Source organism: Lytechinus variegatus, chromosome 2 (assembly GCF_018143015.1).
Source record: "Lytechinus variegatus isolate NC3 chromosome 2, Lvar_3.0, whole genome shotgun sequence".
Classification (NCBI taxonomy): domain Eukaryota; kingdom Metazoa; phylum Echinodermata; class Echinoidea; order Temnopleuroida; family Toxopneustidae; genus Lytechinus; species Lytechinus variegatus.
The window spans coordinates 14182527-14202330 of NC_054741.1; the positions used below are offsets into that span (position 1 = coordinate 14182527).

A 19804-nucleotide genomic window follows, 5' to 3' on the forward strand; every position below is an offset into this window, starting at 1 on the left:
CTCCACCCAGGTAAATTATATGGGTGGCCGAGAAGAAGGAATTCCTTGAATGTAAAATCTATAAATGAAGGCTTTGAACTGCTGATATTTTTGTATATGCAGACTGGATGAATATCGTTGATGACACTTTTCTGATCGTAAATGATATGGTAGTAAGTTGATTTTAATCAGTGAAAGGGAAGATAATGATGAATTTTGACTAGATAGAGAATTTGGATTGGATTTGTCCATGAAATCATGCTTTTGATCAACTTCGGATCTGACCTCCACTTACATGTAGATGATGGTGAGTGAATTTGGAACAACCTTAACCTTAGCTTGGTGTCAAATATTTGGTTAATAAAATTGTGCAAGACTTTAAAGATGAAAGTCACAAAACTTTGTGGCGCAAACTTTTCACAAAACCGATTCAACGCAAAAAAACTTAGGGTCCCTCCCGCCCCCTCCACTCTTTTTTTGGTTGAAACTTTGAAATTATGAAAACACTTTTTAAACTTTTTTAAGGTTAGATAATGTACTTATTCCCTCATTGAAAAAAATAAACAATTCTTGATTTTATGTCTCATGTATTTTGTGTGTTTGTTGACAGGAGGACCTCTGTGTGTGACAGATGCTAACTTAGTTCTGGGACGTCTTCTACCCGAGTATTTCCCCAAAATCTTTGGTAAAGATGAAAATCAACCTCTTGATAAGGATGCTTCCATGCAAGCCTTTGTAGATCTGACAGATCAGGTAATTGTGATTATTCCCTCTGATTATCGTTTTTTTAAGAATACAGCCAAGTCTCATTGGTTTATATTCATTTGGTGCGGAAGCAGGTGGTCGGCAAATCAGATACAGTTTTGATGGCCAACTCTTTTTTTCTTAATGAAATGTTGGAATTCTCATTCATTTTTACAAATGTCACATTCATATTTATTAAACTAAATGTATTAAGGTAAAGAAGGGAAATAATCATTGCCATAAAGAGTGAAGAATTATCAATCCAGACCTATCAGAAGTTGCGTACCTCTATTGATTGTTAACTTGTTGACTACTGAATTCTATGATGCCCATAGCCTTTGTACAGAGATCAATCGGTTCCAGTAGGGAATGGATTAAGGGGCTGTCAATCCTAGTCTGCAGGCACAAACCCTGATCGAAACTTTGATCAACAAGTGGGTCTTCACACAAGACTAGCGCATATAAACAATGGGGCCGCTCTGCTGGCGACCACCACCAGCAATATTTGTGTTGATTTTGGGACAATTATTTGTGTTTTTCTCATTATACATCTACGAAATCTTCGTTACAATATGTTACCACACTCAGGAAATGTCGTGGCAACTATGTTGCTAACGTTTCTCATACTTGGATCTGTGTATACCACGACTTTTGCGACGGGTACTGAACGACGTTCTGACAACCTTGTCTACACGAGTTTCGAATTACTGAACCTACAGCACTATGTACCGACGAATAAGCCTACCGGCTACAAAAGCTTCCCTCGAGATATAAAGCCTAGGGCCAGAGGTAAGAGGGGAGGAGTGAAAGTACGTGCAAGAAAAAGGGGTTCAAAGCCACCCCTGCCTACAATCATACTTGGAAATGTCAGATCACTACCAAACAAAATTGACGAATTGCATACCCTAACTCGTTATATGAATGAATATAGAGATGCTTGCTTAATGGGATTCACAGAGACATGGCTGAATGATAGTATAACTGATAATGTAATAAACATTCCAAATTTTGATGTTGTAAGAGGAGATCGTAATATGGAGTCGGGAAAAACGAGAGGAGGGGGTGTTTGCCTCTACATCAACGGAAAATGGTGTAATAACTGGACATTAAAAGAATTCAAATGTACCCCTGACATCGAGTTCATTACTGTTGGGTTGCGTCCATTTTATCTACCCCGGGAGTTCCCTCAGATCTTCGTCACGGTATGTTACATACACCCCAGGGCGGACTTAGCAACGGCAAGCGGTCTTCTTGCCAACCACATTCATGCCATAGAAACGTCTTCTCCAGATTCACCGATCTTCGTTATGGGGGACTTCAATCAATGCCGGATGAACGAGGATTTACCCAATTACGAACAATACATCGACGTCACAACAAGAGATGAGTCAACCCTGGATCTATGCTACGGGAACATTCCAAAGGCCTACGTAAGCAAAGTTTGTTACCAATTAGGAAGTTCGGATCATAAGAACATTCACCTAATTCCATCCTACAAGCAAAAGCTAAAGACAACAAAACCCATTACTAAGACCCGTTACGCCTGAACGGAAGACAATATGGAAGTTCTCCGCGCATGTTTTGATTGTACGGATTGGGAATCACTATTGGACAGTGTCAACACATTAGAAGAGCAAGTGGATGTAATTACAGATTATATTAACTTTTGTGTGGAACTCACAATACCATGTAAAGAAATCAAAGCTTATCCTAATAGCAAACCTTGGTTCACTAAAGAGTTAAGGGATTTGGTCAAACGTAAAAGAATAGCTGTGTCACAAAATAATGACACTCTGAAGAGAGAGCTCCAGAAGAAGATCAAACAATTGATAGTTAAGTGTAAGAAAGATCAGCGGGATAAAATAGAGAGGAGCTTTCAAGATAACGATACTAGATCTGCTTGGAAAACAATGCAAAACCTGACAGGATACAGTAAAAAGAAGAACTCATTAAATGTGCAGTCAAAACAGTATGTTGAAGAATTAAACGAATACTACTGTAGGTTTGATAATGATAACCTTAGGAATATGAATGAGGAAATTGCAAGCAACTTAAACACTAATGTTAACGATGGTTATGATATTAATGTATCAGAGCATGATGTTAGAATGATGTTTGGTCGACTTGCAGTTAATAAATCTGTAGGCCCAGATAACATAAGCAATAAAGTGCTTCGAGTTTGTAAAGATCAACTTGCATGTGTCTACACTATATTATTTAACAGGTCCTTAGATTCAGGGTTTGTACCATCATTATGGAAAACCTCAACAATAATACCTGTTCCAAAAGGTAATAGATGTATTGAGTTTAAAGATTTCAGACCTGTATCTCTAACATGTAATGCTATGAAGTGTTTGGAAAAACTGGTTTTGAAAAAACTTATGAATCAGGTTGGCAACCATCTTGACCCACTGCAGTTTGCTTACCGTAAAAACAGAGGTGTAGATGACGCAGTACTGTGTTTTCTTCATGGGACTTACAAACACTTAGATGTCACTGGTAATTTCGTAAGGGCACTGTTTGTAGATTTCTCCAGCGCTTTTAATACGCTGAAGCCACATTTACTTGCTACCAAGCTTATAGAAATGAATGCTACTCCTCAACTTGTTAGATGGGTTCATAACTTCTTGCTAGATAGACCTCAGATAGTTAAAATAGGGCAAATCGAATCTGGTACCAGGGTAATCAGTACAGGTGCCCCACAGGGATGTGTTCTATCCCCAGCCCTTTTCTCCCTGTTTACTAGTAAATGTGTCAGCACTAATCAAAATTGTACCATAATAAAATACGCAGATGATATGGTTATCTCAGGATATCTCACTGATAGAAATGTAAATGACTATGTCGCAAGTGTGAAAAATTTCACAGAGTGGTGTGATTCTAACCACCTTTACTTAATATCAAAAACCAAGGAAATTGTGTTCGATTTCAGAAAGAAGGCTCGGAAACACGACGCCTTAGTTTTCCACAACAAGGAGATTGAACAGGTGAAACAGTATAAATACTTGGGAAGTATAGTGACCGAAACTCTAGACTGGACAAAGAATACTCAAACTCTATGCAAAAAAGGAAACCAACGAATCTATTTTCTGAGAATGATGAAGAATATCCACATTGACAAAACTATTCTTGTCTTATTTTATCAGGCCCTCATACAGAGCATATTAACGTATAATCTGATTTGTTACTATGGAAACGGTACCATGAAAGACAGGTCTCGACTAGATCGGGTGAGACGAGTGGCACAGAGAGTGATTGGGCTTGATTTGTCTAACATGGATTGTCTGTTCGAACAGAGAGTACTATCTAAAATAAACAAAATCATGAAAGATCAAAGTCATCCTCTCAATGCCCAATACTCGTTCAATCGATCTGGTATCCGTATTAACGTTCCACGCACCAATAGATCACGATTCCGCCAATCCTTGCCAAACTCTATTCACCTGTTTAATCAACTTGTTCGGAGATAATCTTCTTAAAATAGCTTCAACTATACCAAAGTACGTTACATCTAATGGATAACAATATAAAAAAAAAATAAATAAATAATAATAATAATAACAATGAATAGTACAAGGAAAATTACATAAAACATTCCTGTTATATCAGAACAAATAATGATCACAGTTAAAATGAGAATCCGCTCTCAACATGTCACGACCTCTAATGTGGAATCATATTTTTGTTGTCTATTTTGCATTTGCTGTCTGTCCTTATGTATATGTACTCACAGCTTGTATACTATGTATATTGTGTTTTATGTGTTTGTAATGCTGGTGGAAAGCAAATTTCCATACAAATGGACTGTAATAAATGAACTTATGAACTTATATAAAACTGAGAGGGCCTTCGGTACACAAGTAATTGTAGGCTGTGCATTCAGACCCCTCTAACTCTCGCGAAGGGTTGGCACAGCAAACTACATCAAAAACCTGAAAGTTTTAGCCAGCGTATGCCGGCACATGTACAACAGGCCATTTCAACATCTAATCACAATTTTTAATATCAGTGATATAATTGTTGATCTCATGCAATCAAATTCTTGCTGTAAAAGAATAACATTCCTGATGGCAAGAAAATATTATTGTGTTGTTAACAAATGCCAATTCTTGATATCAAGAAGTGAATTCTTGATATTGAGAAATTGGATGATATGATGAAATAGCTTACCTTACAAATGTTCTCATATGCTGGCTTGAATTTTAGATGTGACAGTCTATTTATGATTTGTATTTAATCTTTCCCCTAATCTTCAAGCACATTTTGTTATTTTCAGGTGAATGCGTTTTTATCTGGCCAAGAAGGAAGTAGCAGAACTAACCCCATGACCCCTGAGGAGGTCGCTATGGGTTTCATACGTGTAGCCAACGAGGCCATGTGTCGTCCAATCAGAGCCCTAACTCAGGTAAGGCTCTGTTCGATATAATTCACTGTGCAGTAGTTTTCTGTTTATAATGCTTAAATCTAGGGAGTCACAGAAAACAATGATTTCCTGAGAAATTCTTTATATTAAGGTTTTAATCACCACATCGTCAAGAATACTTTAGCCTTTGTGAAATCATGTTGTCTTACCTGACATTTGTTTGAAATGCCATGCTTATTTTGCTCACTTCTGAGCACTGCACATTTTATACCAGATTCTGTTTGCACAAAGTTTCACTTATACATTCAAACATTTCTCTGGTCATTTTATTGGATCCCATTGTAGCCTGAACATCTGAACCCATATCCTTAACACGTGAATGGGGGTCTTGAGAATTGACATCAGTAATGAGGGGTTTAGGAACAAGAGAAAACTAGTTGCTCAGTGAAAAAAATGTAAGAATAATACGCTTGGGAATGAATGGCTGGCAAGATGTGAAAAAGGGGGTGGCCCGCATGTAAACAAACTGCCATATACGTGAGCGCCCTCCCCCCTCCAGACGATGCATTAGGCATATTTTGTTATAATTGTTAAGTGTTACAGCCCCTTTAAACTTCTATGGAATGAAAAAGTGTATGAACTCTTTGATTGTCAAATAACGAATAACCCTAACTTGACACCCACAATGGCGCATTAACAGTATTTTTTGGTTTTACAATTTATATCTACTTAAAAAAAAGCAACAATATATACAAATCAATACAATGTTCAATATTGAATGCAAGTACTACTGTCCTTATATTTTTTACATATGTATGTGTAATGTCATGTACATGTATGTCCAATAACTAGGCTAAAGGCCATGACACATCTGCTCATGTGTTGGCCTGCTTCGGTGGTGCTGGAGGCCAGCATGCTTGTGCAATAGCTCGATCTCTGGGTATGTCAACCGTCTTTATACACAGGTAGGCACTGCTAAGGGGGAATCCCCTTGGTATGTATCCCAAGGTTTGTTTTTGTTTCATTGCATGTCATCAGTTTGTAAGCATGGATGGCATTGAACGCTATAAAGGCATGTTTTCTCCACAACTGCTTTATCAAAAAAATGACAAAAAATTGTAGAATTGTGCCATATTCTTGAATTATTGTTTTGTCAAATCTTTTCAGAGCTCATCGCAACTCTTGAATAAGTTCAGGTAAAAACAAAAGTTTCAGCATTGCATCATGCTTTTATATAATGAACAATGGATGAGTAGTTATGTGGGCAGTAGCACCGTACATAAATTTTAGGAACATGTTAGCGGGTGACTCTTTGTAGGAAAAGTTAGATGCTTTCTAAACAGGTTAAGGCGAATGCTGTCCTAGAACTTCCCAGAAGTAGACACGTTGGTGGACAAACAAAACTGAACTTTTGTGCCTCAAGCTGTTACCAATTTAAGATCTGATGCAGAGGTTTCCTTTTGTTATGCCTACCATTGTGATGTCATCTGAGAACGCTCTATTGATAGTGGGATTGCATATGCATGGCCTATTTGAATATTGCCAAATCACATTAACAGGAAACTGTTGTTTGCCGGCTTCTTCTGTTCAAATCCCCTCCATACTTAAAACTGATGACATGCATGTTATTGTCAGAGGACTACAGGTCAGAAGCATCAATGTCAGGATCTACAGGAAGGGCTGTGGGATATGACCTTTCACCCCCATGACCCTGAATTATGATCAGATATCTCTCTCACTCTATGTTTGACAGGGAGCTGGTCATGATACCTCCTGTCATGTGATCGCTTGTTTTGGCGGTGCCGGGGGTCAACATGCCTGTGCTATGGCCAGGTCATTAGGGGTTGGTACTATTTTTATTCATAGGTAGGTACTGGATGACCACCCATAGCTGACAACGCATCCATTGATATCAAAAGCAAAATGCTACAGAAGCTATAAAGTGCCATCAACTTGACGAGATGTTAAGATTTTTTATCTTGTCATGTCTTTACTATGTCATCTTGCCAAGTTGACTCATAAAAAGTGGTATGTTGACATGGAAAGATAACATCCACCACATACATTGTCACATTGACATACAGCTGTTAATGAGTTGATTTGGCAAGGTAGTGTATCTTACCATGTTGATGACATACAAACATGTATGTCAATTTTGCAAGATAATGTATTTCCCAATGACAGTTTTAACTTTTTATGAATTGACATGGCAAGAAAAAATATTTTGCCATCTAGTCAAGTCAATGGCTCTCATAAAATGCCTCTAATCATCTGCAATGATGTATGTATTAATAAAGCAATCATCAATAGCCGTGTTGTGTGCATGTCATTAAAGTACGTAGCCTTAATATTCACTAATGAATATTTGCTGCTACAACCCAAATCAGACTTTCACTTAAACCTTAACAATCCTTGGACATTTTGAAACTTGTCAGTCCCAGTGGGGAGGGGGACTTGTTAAAATTGATTGATCACTTTTGCATTTGCATCTAAAATTTGCAATTGATAGTATTTCCAATAGCTAATAGGCATGGTGCAATATTTCGCATAATGTGAAAGAAAGATGCTCTATTCAACAAGGCATATGAACTGTTTTCCTATGTTAATCTATGAAAAAAAAAATTATTGAAAGCGAAAAGCAAAATCCCTCGAATTCGCATCTGATCTTCAGCAGCAAATGTGCATTTAGCCCAATTTTTCCACCTGCATTTACAAAGCGCAATGCATTGAATTTTAATTTTCATAGCAACGTCACCGTGTTTCTGACCGTGCAACGGTACGTTATGGACGGAACGTGTGCATTGGTACAAACTTTATACATTTATCCCCCATTTGTTCATGCACAAGCTAAGTTTGCTTTTTACAATATACAGTGCGTCCCAGAAAAAACGAAACCGAGATTTAGCGATCATTTATCATTACTTAATCATAAATAGAATAGACAAATGACCTACCAATTTAAAGCTTAGGATCTCCTCTTTCATCTGATATTAATTAGGTTATTTTTTATTCACGCATGAGTGAGCAAAAACAATTTGAAGAAAGGATACCAAAAACTCATTTGGCGGGGGGTATCTGGGTTTCAAAAAGAAAACCACATTTCTGAAAAGTTCAATATCTGCTCTTTAATTTGGTACCTAAATTACAGAAAATGGTCAAGAAATAAAAAAGTTCTGGTCATTTGAAATAAGGCTTGAATTTTAATAATTTCATAAAATGAAGAGGTTCTCCAGGCTGGCTTTCAAACTCACTCGACACTCTGTTGTGTTGACGATCAGCCATGCATTAAATCTTTTGTTCACCATGCGAAAGCTTCTGTGGGAAACCGGTGAAAACACGTTTATCTCATGAAATTATGGAAATACAAGCCTTATTTCAAATGACCATTTTCTGTAATTTAGGTACCAAATTAAAGAGCAGATATTGAACTTTTCAGAAATGTGGTTTTCTTTTTGAAACCCAGATACCCCGCCAAATGAGTTTTTGGTATCCTTTCTTCAAATTGTTTTTGCTCACTCATGCGTGAATAAGAAATAACCTAAGTAATATCAGATGAAAGAGGAGATTCTAAGCTTTAAATTGGTAGGTCATTTGTCTATTCTATTTATTATTAAGTTATGATAAATGATCGTTAAATCTCGGTTTCGTTTATTCTGGGACGCACTGTATAATGTCTTCCAACATCCCTCTATTAAGTCATGCTTAAAATTCCAATGTCACCATATTATTCATTGCATGATTTCATTGATGATTAAACAGTAACGTGCCTCTTCTGAGCTTGATTTGACTAATGATTTGTATGATGCGCCTTGTTCCATACACAACTGGAAATTTAAGTGCAATATTTAGTCAGACTAAAAATGATTGGGAAACGCCCCTGAAGTTTCAAGACGGGACTGAATATCATTGCATACAACATGGATGTAACTGTGGGTTGGTATCATTTTCATTTAAAGGCCATAATCATCCTACTGCCCTTCCTGCAGACTTGCATATATGATGTACATGAACAGTATCCTCATCCATGATAGTAATCCGTAAATTCTCCACATTAGATAAGTCAGAAATGGCATTGATGATTCCAGTGCGCATGCTGCATATGTGTGTTATGCACATTCATTGGATGGTGATTTCTTAAGTCGTGTTGGAGTTTGATTGCCATCTTGGAAATTACAATGAGTTTGGGTGCTAAATATTCATGCCTGTCTCTAAAAATTACTGCATTTAGAAATATATGTAGCTCGACTAGTCATAGTCACTATCCTAGTCCTATTTACCATTGTATGTTTCTTATATGTGTGTGTAACTATTATGCAAATTTTTTCATAACCGAAACATACCTAAAAATATTGTTGGTAAATAAATAAATCAAATCAAATAAAAAAAAAAGTTGATTTCTTATCAGGATGTAACACAATATAACTCAACTGTCATTCTTCTTTCACTTTCTATCCCCCTTCTATTTCTCTTTTCCTTTTTTTTCCTGATCATAATCTTCCCTTCCTCCACACCCTTTCTCCTTCTGTTTCAGACACACCTTCCTTCTTTTCCTTTCTCTTTCCATACACAACCCTTCCCTCCATCTTTCACTTTATCTACTTATTCTTTCATTAATCCTTTCACCTCTTTTCTCCCTCTTCCTCCAGGTACTCTGGTATCCTCTCTGCCTATGGCATGGCCCTGGCTGATGTGGTGCACGATACTCAGGAACCCTGCGCTGATTCCTACGGGCCGTCAACATTCAAGCATATAGATGAACGAATAGAAGTGTTGAGAGAACAGTGCATTGAGGAACTCACAAAGGAAGGCTTTGCAAGGTATGTGTATGAGTTATTGATCATTATTGCAATCAACTGGAGGGGATAGAATTTTTTTAAGGTTCAGTGTTTGTAATTGGGTTTTTACAATCAGATATGATTGTTTATAACTATGACCAACTCTTTGACAAAAGATGTTACAAGGGCTCTGCAACAATCTGTAATTTCATATAGATTGGATTATAGGCACATGTCACAACACCCAGTTTTGTTTGTAATACTCCCTAATAATGCCCTTACTCATTTGCAGTTTACTCTAACATTACTGCTTCATGTTGAGATTTTCTTCAATTATCTTGTCTCCCTTGGCTAATGTCCTTAATGATATGCAAATTATGTTCATATGTATTCGACAAGATAGTGTCATTTATGTCAAAATAACTATGAAATAGAAAGTTAATTTACCGGACTTATCTCCATTAACTTCGCAATTCAATCTATAGATGATATTAATAGCATTGATAAAACAAATTTGACCATGTAACAGAACTTTACAGAATATACTCTGACACTTACATGACACATTGTGTTGGTAGTGCACAAAATCTCAATCAATCAACCCACTGATATCTGTTCATGCCATTCCACATGTGTTCAAGAACTTGAGATCCATTCTAAAATTGCAGATTTCGGATTTAAATACTCGGGAACAATCTGGACAGTATTAATCATGACAAAGGACTAATCTTTTTTCATCTGAATTTTACATTTCTAGATATTCCTATAAAGAGTGGTTTTGGTAAGCCAAATTTTCACGGATTACCCCCTTTTCTCTCTCTTCTGCATAGAGACCACATAGAGACTGAACCCTACCTCCACATGCGATACGACAAAACGGATTGCGCCCTCATGTGTTCCGCTGCGTCCTTCCCTGCGACAGGCTCGACAAGCAGTCATGGGGATTTCCTTGCTTCCTTCATGGCAAGGTATAAGAGAGAGTTTGGCTTCGTCATCCCAGAAAGGAGGGTTTGTGTGGATGATATCCGAGTCCGAGGGGTGGGCAAAACGTTGATTCCTCTGGACGCTAAGAAGAATCCAACAGGAGCTCCGCCAAGGGTTGAAAAGGTAATGTGTAATGGTAGTGTATATTTTTATGACATGATTGAATCAATGCAGGATATTGATAGGGAGTAACAGAATCAAATGAAAGCTTTACCATGATCATTTTCAAATTGGCAACATTATTGCTTTTTCTTACTATGTTTTCTCAATGAAAATAATGATAATACTGACGTTTATAGGCACATAGGGCATCTCACTGCCAAATGCGTCCCTATAAGCTCTTTTCAAAAAAGTTAAACAAGTTAAGAAAAGGGAGAAAGATGCTGGCAATCTTTAAACTAACTCGTTCAAAATTTTATTCAAATAAGTATGATATTCAAGTTGGATTATACTTGGAAGAAGAAGAGTTTTCATACTTTACTTTCCTTTTTAGATTCGTGTATAAAAAATTGAGAAGTTGAGAAAGCAATTGATAACAAATTACATTTGAAGTTGGATATATGTCAATTTCCATTGAATAGCAGCCGTTATATTATTAAATTCACAGCGCGGTTTTAATGATCCCGTAATCCTTTTCATTCTGGTATTTTTAAAACATTGAATAAGATATACTGATGCAATATAAAGTTGGCATAATATGTGTAGAATTGGTTAAGTTGAATCATTAATAGGAAGTATGTAGCATTGATTTGTATGTATAGATATTTTGTATGATTATCAAGGATCTACATGAAATGTTATTGAGCTAAAGGGCAGAGACAACTGAAATTTTATTTGTTATTGTTCATTTTGTGTGTCTCCCCTCCCATCAGATGATAAAATGCTACTTTGAAGAGGGATTGCTGGATACAGCCGTTTATCTCCTTGACGACCTGTCATGTGACCATACCATCATAGGCCCCGCCATCTTGATTGAGAAGAACAGTACTATTCTGGTTGAAAATAACTGTGTCGCTACCTTCACGGAGAACGGAGATGTGAAGATACAGGTATGGTCTAATTGATGACTATTCGATGTGGTAAATTGCAGATTGGTCTACACTTAGTTTATGTTCTTTCAGTTTCATCGTAATCCAGATGGATATACAGTACTTGGTATGCAGGACCTCTCTGTGGTATATCCTTTAGCACATCTCGCGCGTCATTCCGTATTTTGCCTTGTGTACATTTAATTATGTGCTTTAATCAAATAATTTGCACAGTAGCTGGTTTGATTCATATTGTGTTGGCATGTGGAATTTTTGTATGTAGCATATAACTTATTTTTTATCATTATTATTATTTATATGACACCTAGATAGATCCTTGTGATTTGATTGGTTGTTTGATATAGTTCATTCAGCCCATGACGTCATCAACTGTGCAATTTTGTATCCATTCATCGTGCAATTTTGGATCCCTTTGATTTTGTCCATTGCACTTGCGCACCGAGACTGCAGCTCATGCACCAGCATTGCGCATGTTGTAATGATGTCACAATCCCTGCAACAGACCGAACTCGCGCTGCATGAGCATGTTTTGCATCGAAATTCATGTATTTCATATGGGGAAAAAATCATTTTTTGGTTGTCATATAAACCAAATAATGAATGTTTTTTCATTCGTTCAATGGACAGAATACTTCATTCGGTGAAAGATGAAATAATGATCCATTCAACTTGGCTACGCCTCGTTCAATGGATCATTTCATCTTTCACCTCATGAAGTATTCTGTCCATTGCACTCATAAACATTCATTATTTGTATAATATACCAATGAAACAGAATGTACTTATTGTCTAATCAGGTTGGAAGTGATGATCTCAAAGTGATTGGTACAGACCTTGATGCTATCCAGCTTTCCATCTTCTCTCATCGGTTCATGAGCACTGCAGAACAGATGGGTAGAGTGCTTCAACGAACGTCCATATCCACCAACATCAAGGTAAGAGGGATCATTTCATGAAACAATTATAATAATGATATAGGGTATTTATATTGCGCACATATCCACCTTGTTAGGTGCTCAAGGCGCTCCTATATTACCCGGCTAAGCTAGGCGTTCATAGCGCACACAGCTTTTTAAGGAAATACTTCCTACCGGTACCCATTTACCTCACCTGGGTGGAGTGCAGCACATTGTGGATCAGTTTCTTGCTGAAGGAAATTACCCCATGGCAGGGATTCGAACCCACGACCCTCTGTTTTAAAGTCCGAAGACCTATCCACTGGGCCACAACGCTTTAGTGAATATTGTTATAAGCTATTGAAAATCATGCATCTGATTGGCCAAGACCAAATAAGTCAGAGAAAATCATTGAAAAAAACTTTTCATGAAACTCTCCTCTGGGGTCCGTTTCATAAAGGACTTACAACTGCTGTAACTTTGCAATTATGGCAGTTACCGTGGTAACCGGGCTCAACAGCCGATCAGAATCAAGGTTACCACGGTGATTGTCATATTGGCAAAATTACAACCGTTGCAACTCTTTATGAAATGGGTCCCAGGTCTCAGCTTCTTTCAGGGCTGGGGGCGAGACAAGGAATTTCAACTTAAGGGCCCTATTTCATAAAGAGTATCAACTAACTTTGGTAAATACCATGGCAATATGACTCAACAGCCAATTTTTATCAAGGTTTCCATGGGAGTTTCCATAATGGCAAAGTAAGAATAGTTGTCACTATTTATGAAACTGGCCACACAAGTTACTTTGATGCCATACGCAAATATGGCAGAGAATTGGTGGTATTTGAAAGATTGGATGTTCACGAAGCTGGATTAAAACTGCTGAGATGATTCATCATATGGCCGGCTTCAGCTCCATTCCTTATTTCTGTCAATGACTTGTATGGTGTGTGAAGGTTTAGTTGTATTGAAACATTGCTTGTAATAATGAAGATGTTGTACCCTTTTGGTCAGCATACCATTCTTCCCTCTCCTTTATCAAGTGGGTGTATGTAGCAATGGGGGTTCCCAGTGGCTTGTAGACATCCCCTTGCCCTTTCATTGTTAATCACTGTTGCAGTTAAGGTAAGGAAGTATGGAATCTAGTAAGATCCCTTTTCCAATGTTTGTTTTGCTGTTTAGGAGCGGCTTGACTTCTCTTGTGCTATGTTCGGATATGATGGAGGACTGGTTGCGAATGCACCCCACATCCCAGTCCATCTAGGTGCAATGCAAAAGACTGTCCAATATCAGGTATTCTAGAAGAACTGAATGTACTTTAGGTGGATGAATGGATTGATTGCAAGAGGGAATGACTGAATTATTAATTGATTGATTCATCCATTGATCCATCTATCGATTGATTCATTCATACATTCATTTATTCATCCCATCAATCTATTCATTCACCCATACATCCATTTATTTTTTCATTTGTTCAATTATTCATTCAAACGATTGATTGATTCTTGAATTGAATGAATGATTGGTTGATTGGGTGATCTGGTGGTTGGTTAGGTGAGTTGGTTGGTTGGTCTGTTCAGTTGATTGATCAATTAGTTGATCAATTGGTTGATGGATTTTATTGATTGATTGCTTGATTGATTGATTGAATGATTCATTGAATGACTAGAGCAATTCATTCATCTATTGAATTGATTGGTGTATTAAGTCAAACCTCTGTTCAAAATATGGCCTATGTTACATATTTCCCTTGTATGTTTGTTTCCTATCTATAGATGGAAACATTAGGTGATGACTTGAAGGAAGGAGATGTGATCTTATCAAACCATCCTGCTGCTGGTGGCAGCCATCTTCCTGATCTCACCGTCATCACTCCGGTAAGAAAGCAGATATTCTAGTAATGGAACAAACAATTTATCCATGTTGCGATCTTGTGAAGCCCTCCTCAAACTTTGATTTTTGTCTCGCCTGCATACCAGAGGGAGATTATGATGTAGGCGCTGCTTTTCCGAAAGCGGCGCCGTTAAGAACATTGAAATCTAACCCAAGGTTAAGTAGTTGAAATGTCATATCTTGAGTATATGAACCTATTTCATGAAACTTGGACATAAGAGTTTTCAAGTATCACTGATCACCTTGCAAGGTCGAAGGCCATTAGGGTTAATTGACGTTGACCATGTTGGGGGTCTCAACATTGAAATCTTAACCAAGCTAAATTTTTTGGGAATATCATCATAACTCAGAAAGTATATGTACCTAGTTCATGAAATGTGGACAAAAGGGCAATCGAGTATCACTGACACCATTTTCCAATCAAATACGCTTTTCTTTTTGTGTTAATTTGGCGTCCTTTTTGTTCCCTCCTTTCATGTTAAAATGTATTTTTTACTTTTCAGTTTTCTCCCTTTTTGACCAAATAGTGTGTTACTATATTGATTTGTGATTATTTGTCATATGTTGTTTTTTTTTATTTGATTTGGAAAGTTTACTACCAGTTTTCTAGTCTACTTTATGCTTTTTCGTTTTGCACAAGTTTCAGGTCAGATAATCAAGGTTAAACGTCATTTAGAGTCAATGAACTTAGGGACAGTGATTTTCCGTTTAAAAAAATTGCCTTTTCCGTTTCAGAAAATCTTAAATTCCGTTTCGGCATGTCAGGAAATGGAAATTTCGTTTCCCCATAGACTTTGTACACACGGAAAAGTGACAATTTCGTTTACCCATCCAGTAGAAATAACACAAGTTAACGCCCGCGCTGATCAAAATTTGGATCCGTCTTTGTACCAACAATGCAGTAGAATCCGCTCTAATCGGATTTATGCGGGCACAAAAATTTTTTTTATGACACATATATCTAACATGAATACATCCTCACCTTTCACATTTCTAGCATTATTTCACTGTTGAATGAACTTTTATAGATAATTTTGGGGGGTTTTGGACATCGTTTCGAGCAGTCAACGATTTCATTCTATCTGCCATTTTGGATTTCAAGATCGTGCTGTACATTTTCAAACGTAGAGGGCAGCAAAACACGACCTGCATGTGAATGATTTCGATACGGCCGATCGACCTTACCCTGCCAGAGCGGCCGGGAAGGACCGGGGCGAGGGGTACGATCGGGTCTGAAAGAGTGAAGAGCAGTCACGATATGTTGATTTTGTCGTGATTGTGGTGAAGTGAGATCGTGTTTTGTGAGGTTTTGTGGCCATTTGATATTCGTATTTTGTTGAGATTTTGGAGTAGTTTTGTTGATGTTCTGTGTATGTTTTCCGTCATTTTTCCCTTTGAAATGCAATTTTCCGTTTTAAAAGGCCATTTCTGTGAATTCCGTCCGTTTTCCGCAATTGCGGAAAATCACTGTCCCTATGAACTTAGTATTTGATTATCACATTAATTGTGTCTTTTGTGAATGATTAATCATCTTAGTTGTTTTCCAAACCAGCACTGCTACTGCATGTATCTTGAATTTTGTAATGCAGGTAAGACTGCCAGGAGCATTCCATTTGTTCCTTTATATGAATTCAACTGATTTGGGGGGTTTCATTCTTCTTTATTAAATCAAGGTTTTATAACAGATGTCAATGGTGTATTAATTGGCAATTTCTAGGTATTCTATCCAGGACAGCCGCGTCCGGTGTTCTATGTAGCCAGCAGAGGGCATCATGCAGACATAGGGGGAGCCTCGCCAGGATCCATGCCTCCATTCTCCAAGTCAATATTTGAGGAAGGAGCCGTCTTCTTTTCCTTCAAACTTGTCAAAGAAGGTGTCTTCCAAGAAGAAGGTATTGTGATGTTGAGAATGCCAAGCAAGGATCTCTAGTATAAAGTAAAATCATCATGGGAGAAAATGTAGGAGGTGTTTTGTAAGAAAGTGATCTCTATGGACAGGTTTATTGAAATGGATTTTCAATAATGAGGAACTATATTAAAGGGATTATGAAAATGCTATTGAGAACACTTTTAAGGTGATTTATTTTCTGGGTGTAGAAGACACAATTGTAGAAGGCACAAGATAGTACACATTTCTCTAGTCAAATCGATATAAATTATTTTGGCAATTCCATAAAATGATAGACTTTTTATTCTTCCAACCCCCTCTATTTTTGCTTCACTTCTTGAACCAATCTTGGGCCATGAAAATTTTAGAGTATTACATTACTTTCCATATGAAGCACAAAGCAGAGTGAAATAATTTCATTAAGTTCCCTCATATAAGTAGTTGGGTGTACATATTAAATTGAACTGCCTATTCATTTAGTTTATCCAGCATTAACATTTTCTTTTTTTTGGGGGGGAGGGGATGATTTTTAATTTAGAAAGGTATTAAGGTAATTCTAATTGAATTTGTCTCAATTTCAGCTGTGACAGCAGAACTAATGAAGCCAGCTCAGTACCCAGGATGCACCGGGACAAGGAATCTCCATGACAACCTAAGTGACCTCCGTGCACAAGTTGCAGCCAACCACAAGGTACTCTTATTTATTCAGAAAGTTCATTAAGCAGACAAGTAAGTTATGCAAGACTTAGTGCATAAATGAAGACAAGTTCATGCACCAGAATTTGTACCCCAAGTTTACATGGTGTTTTAACATAGAGTGACTGGATATTCTTCAGCTCTAATCAAATTTGGTCAGTGGCCAAGTGGTCTAAAGGCCCCTGACCACACCATGAATGTCCAGGGTTCGATTCCCCGCATGGCCCTTGATCGATGCATATTTCTATACTTGCTCTTTTATCTTGCATCAAATAAATGAAAGCGCTTTATGCATTATTGTTACCAACATGTGTATGTGGTTTAAAAAATAAAGAAATGGACAGTTGATACACCTGGTATTCATATGATTGTTAAGAAAAAAATAAATTCATCTACAGTTATTTGATCTTGACCTCAGCATGTGACTGGGCATCACATACCTCCTAGACATCTTTGATGCTTTGTTTTTCCTCAGTTTATCATCAATCATCAATTACTACACCATTCATATCAGCCATAGCATAGCCAGGATTTCTGTCTTCCTGACCTAATTGACCAGGCTGAATGTCGAAAGTATCATCCAAGATATCCATTGTAACATTGACCTTGCTTTGTATTTCCTCAGGGTATAATCTTGATCAAACAACTCATTGATTACTACACCCTGCCAGTGATCCAAGCCTATATGAAGCACATCCAGGATAATGCTGAGATCGCGGTCAGGGACATGCTCAAAGAGATTGGTCAAAAGACCCTTAGAGAGACCGGACAAACCCGCCTTGCTGCCATTGACCATCTTGACGACGGGTCGCTAATCGCTCTGAAAGTGGACATCAACGTTGAAAAGGTGAGTTTTTGTCTCACCTGCGAAGCAGAGTGAGACTATAGGCGCCGCTTTTCCAACGGCGGCGGCCGCGGCGTCAACATCAAATCCTAACCTGAGGTTAAGTTTTTGAAATGACATCATAACTTAGAAACTATATGGACCTCGTTCATGAAACTTGGCCATAAGGTTAATCAAGTATTACTGAACATCCTATTAGAGTTTCATGTCACATGACCAAGGTCAAAGGTCATTTAGGGTCAATGAACTTTGTCCAATTTGGGGGTATATGTTGAATTACAATCAAAACTTTAAAAGTTTTTGGATCTGATTCATGAAACTTGGACATAATAGTAATCAAGTATAACTTAACATCCTGTGCAAGTTTCAGGTCACATGATCAAGGTCAAAGGTCATTTATGGTCAATGAACTTTGGCCGAATTGGGGGTATTTGTTGAATTACCATCATAACTTTAAAAGTATGTTGGTCTAGTTCATAAAACTTGGACATAAGAGAAATCAAGTATGACTGAACATCCTGTGCGCATTTTAGGTCACATGACCAAGGTCAAAGGTCAATGAACTTTGGCCATAATGGGGGTATCTGTTGAATTACCATCATAACTTCGCAAGTTTATTGATCTGACTTTTGAAACTTGGACATGAGAGTAATCAAATATCACTGAATATCCTGTGCAAGTTTCAGGTCACATGATCAAGGTCAAAGGTCATGTGAAGTCAATGAACTTTGGCCACATTGGGGGTATTTGTTGAATTACCATCCTATCTCTGTAAAGTATATTGGTCTAGTTCATAAAACGTGGAAGTAAGAGTAACCAAGTATCACTAAACATCTTGTGCGAGTTATAGTAGTTTTCAAAGTCAGCACTGCTGCTATGTTAAATCGCGTGATGCAGGTGAGACGGCCAGAGGCATTCCACTTGTAAATAAGAATAACACAGCTTTTATTGTGGCATACTGAGGCTTTGTTGGGGTAGCATCCTGCCATTTCGCAGTCTCTCAAGAACCTGGTTCATGCTTCTTGTCGCTTTTACATCTCATTTTCAGCAGATTCTCTCACAAAAGTATATTTTGCCGAGTGATTTGCACTCTCGCTCCCTCTCATACCTTTGACATAATTTTGCATCATATTGCACACTCACCTCAAAGGGTGTAACATGGCAGACCTTAGATAAAGGTAACTTGTAACTTTATTCAGAGCTTACATCTTACAACTGCACACTACTGCAGCTCCCAGCAAACTGACATGCTTTTTGGTTTCAACAACAGTAAAAAAATATATTGCTCTCTACGATCAAACTAAGCAATAAATTTCAAAGTACAAACTCATTATACTACAATATTCTGATGTTCTCAGGGAACTGCAACATTTGACTTTAGTGGTACCGGGCCTGAGGTTTATGGAAACCTGAATGCACCCTCTGCTGTTTGTCTATCAGCAGTCATCTACTGTCTACGATGCATGGTCGGACATGATATACCACTCAATCAGGTGAGCTAACCAGTATAATTACCACCAGGAGGGGGGATGGGGTGGTTCACAAAGATTTAAGTGTAATTTAGAGTCGCCGCACTTCAATTCCCAGTTGCGTACAGTATATAATGCATCTTACTGGTCAGATCCTGTTCATGGGACACACTCTACCACATAGCGATCAATCAGACTATGTAATAAATATCATTTTTTCT

General features: G+C 37.7%; 1 protein-coding gene across 3 annotated transcripts in view; it reads left to right on the top strand.

The window, feature by feature from the left end:
* The window catches only part of LOC121407389 (5-oxoprolinase-like), a 48435-nt gene that overhangs the window by 16705 nt on the left and 11926 nt on the right, over window positions 1-19804 (top strand). For 2 of the 3 annotated variants that reach the window (XM_041598444.1, XM_041598443.1), the window contains exons 11-23: window positions 590-732; window positions 5000-5128; window positions 5939-6051; window positions 9733-9903; window positions 10692-10968; window positions 11718-11894; window positions 12692-12829; window positions 13973-14083; window positions 14569-14670; window positions 16404-16578; window positions 17156-17265; window positions 17896-18117; window positions 19473-19607. In XM_041598444.1, coding sequence (XP_041454378.1) covers window positions 590-732; window positions 5000-5128; window positions 5939-6051; window positions 9733-9903; window positions 10692-10968; window positions 11718-11894; window positions 12692-12829; window positions 13973-14083; window positions 14569-14670; window positions 16404-16578; window positions 17156-17265; window positions 17896-18117; window positions 19473-19607 — 2003 coding nt within the window. Of the gene's footprint in view, window positions 1-589; window positions 733-4999; window positions 5129-5938; window positions 6052-6839; window positions 6953-9732; window positions 9904-10691; window positions 10969-11717; window positions 11895-12691; window positions 12830-13972; window positions 14084-14568; window positions 14671-16403; window positions 16579-17155; window positions 17266-17895; window positions 18118-19472; window positions 19608-19804 lie in introns of all 3 variants that reach the window. The other variant, XM_041598445.1, reaches the window with a different exon arrangement.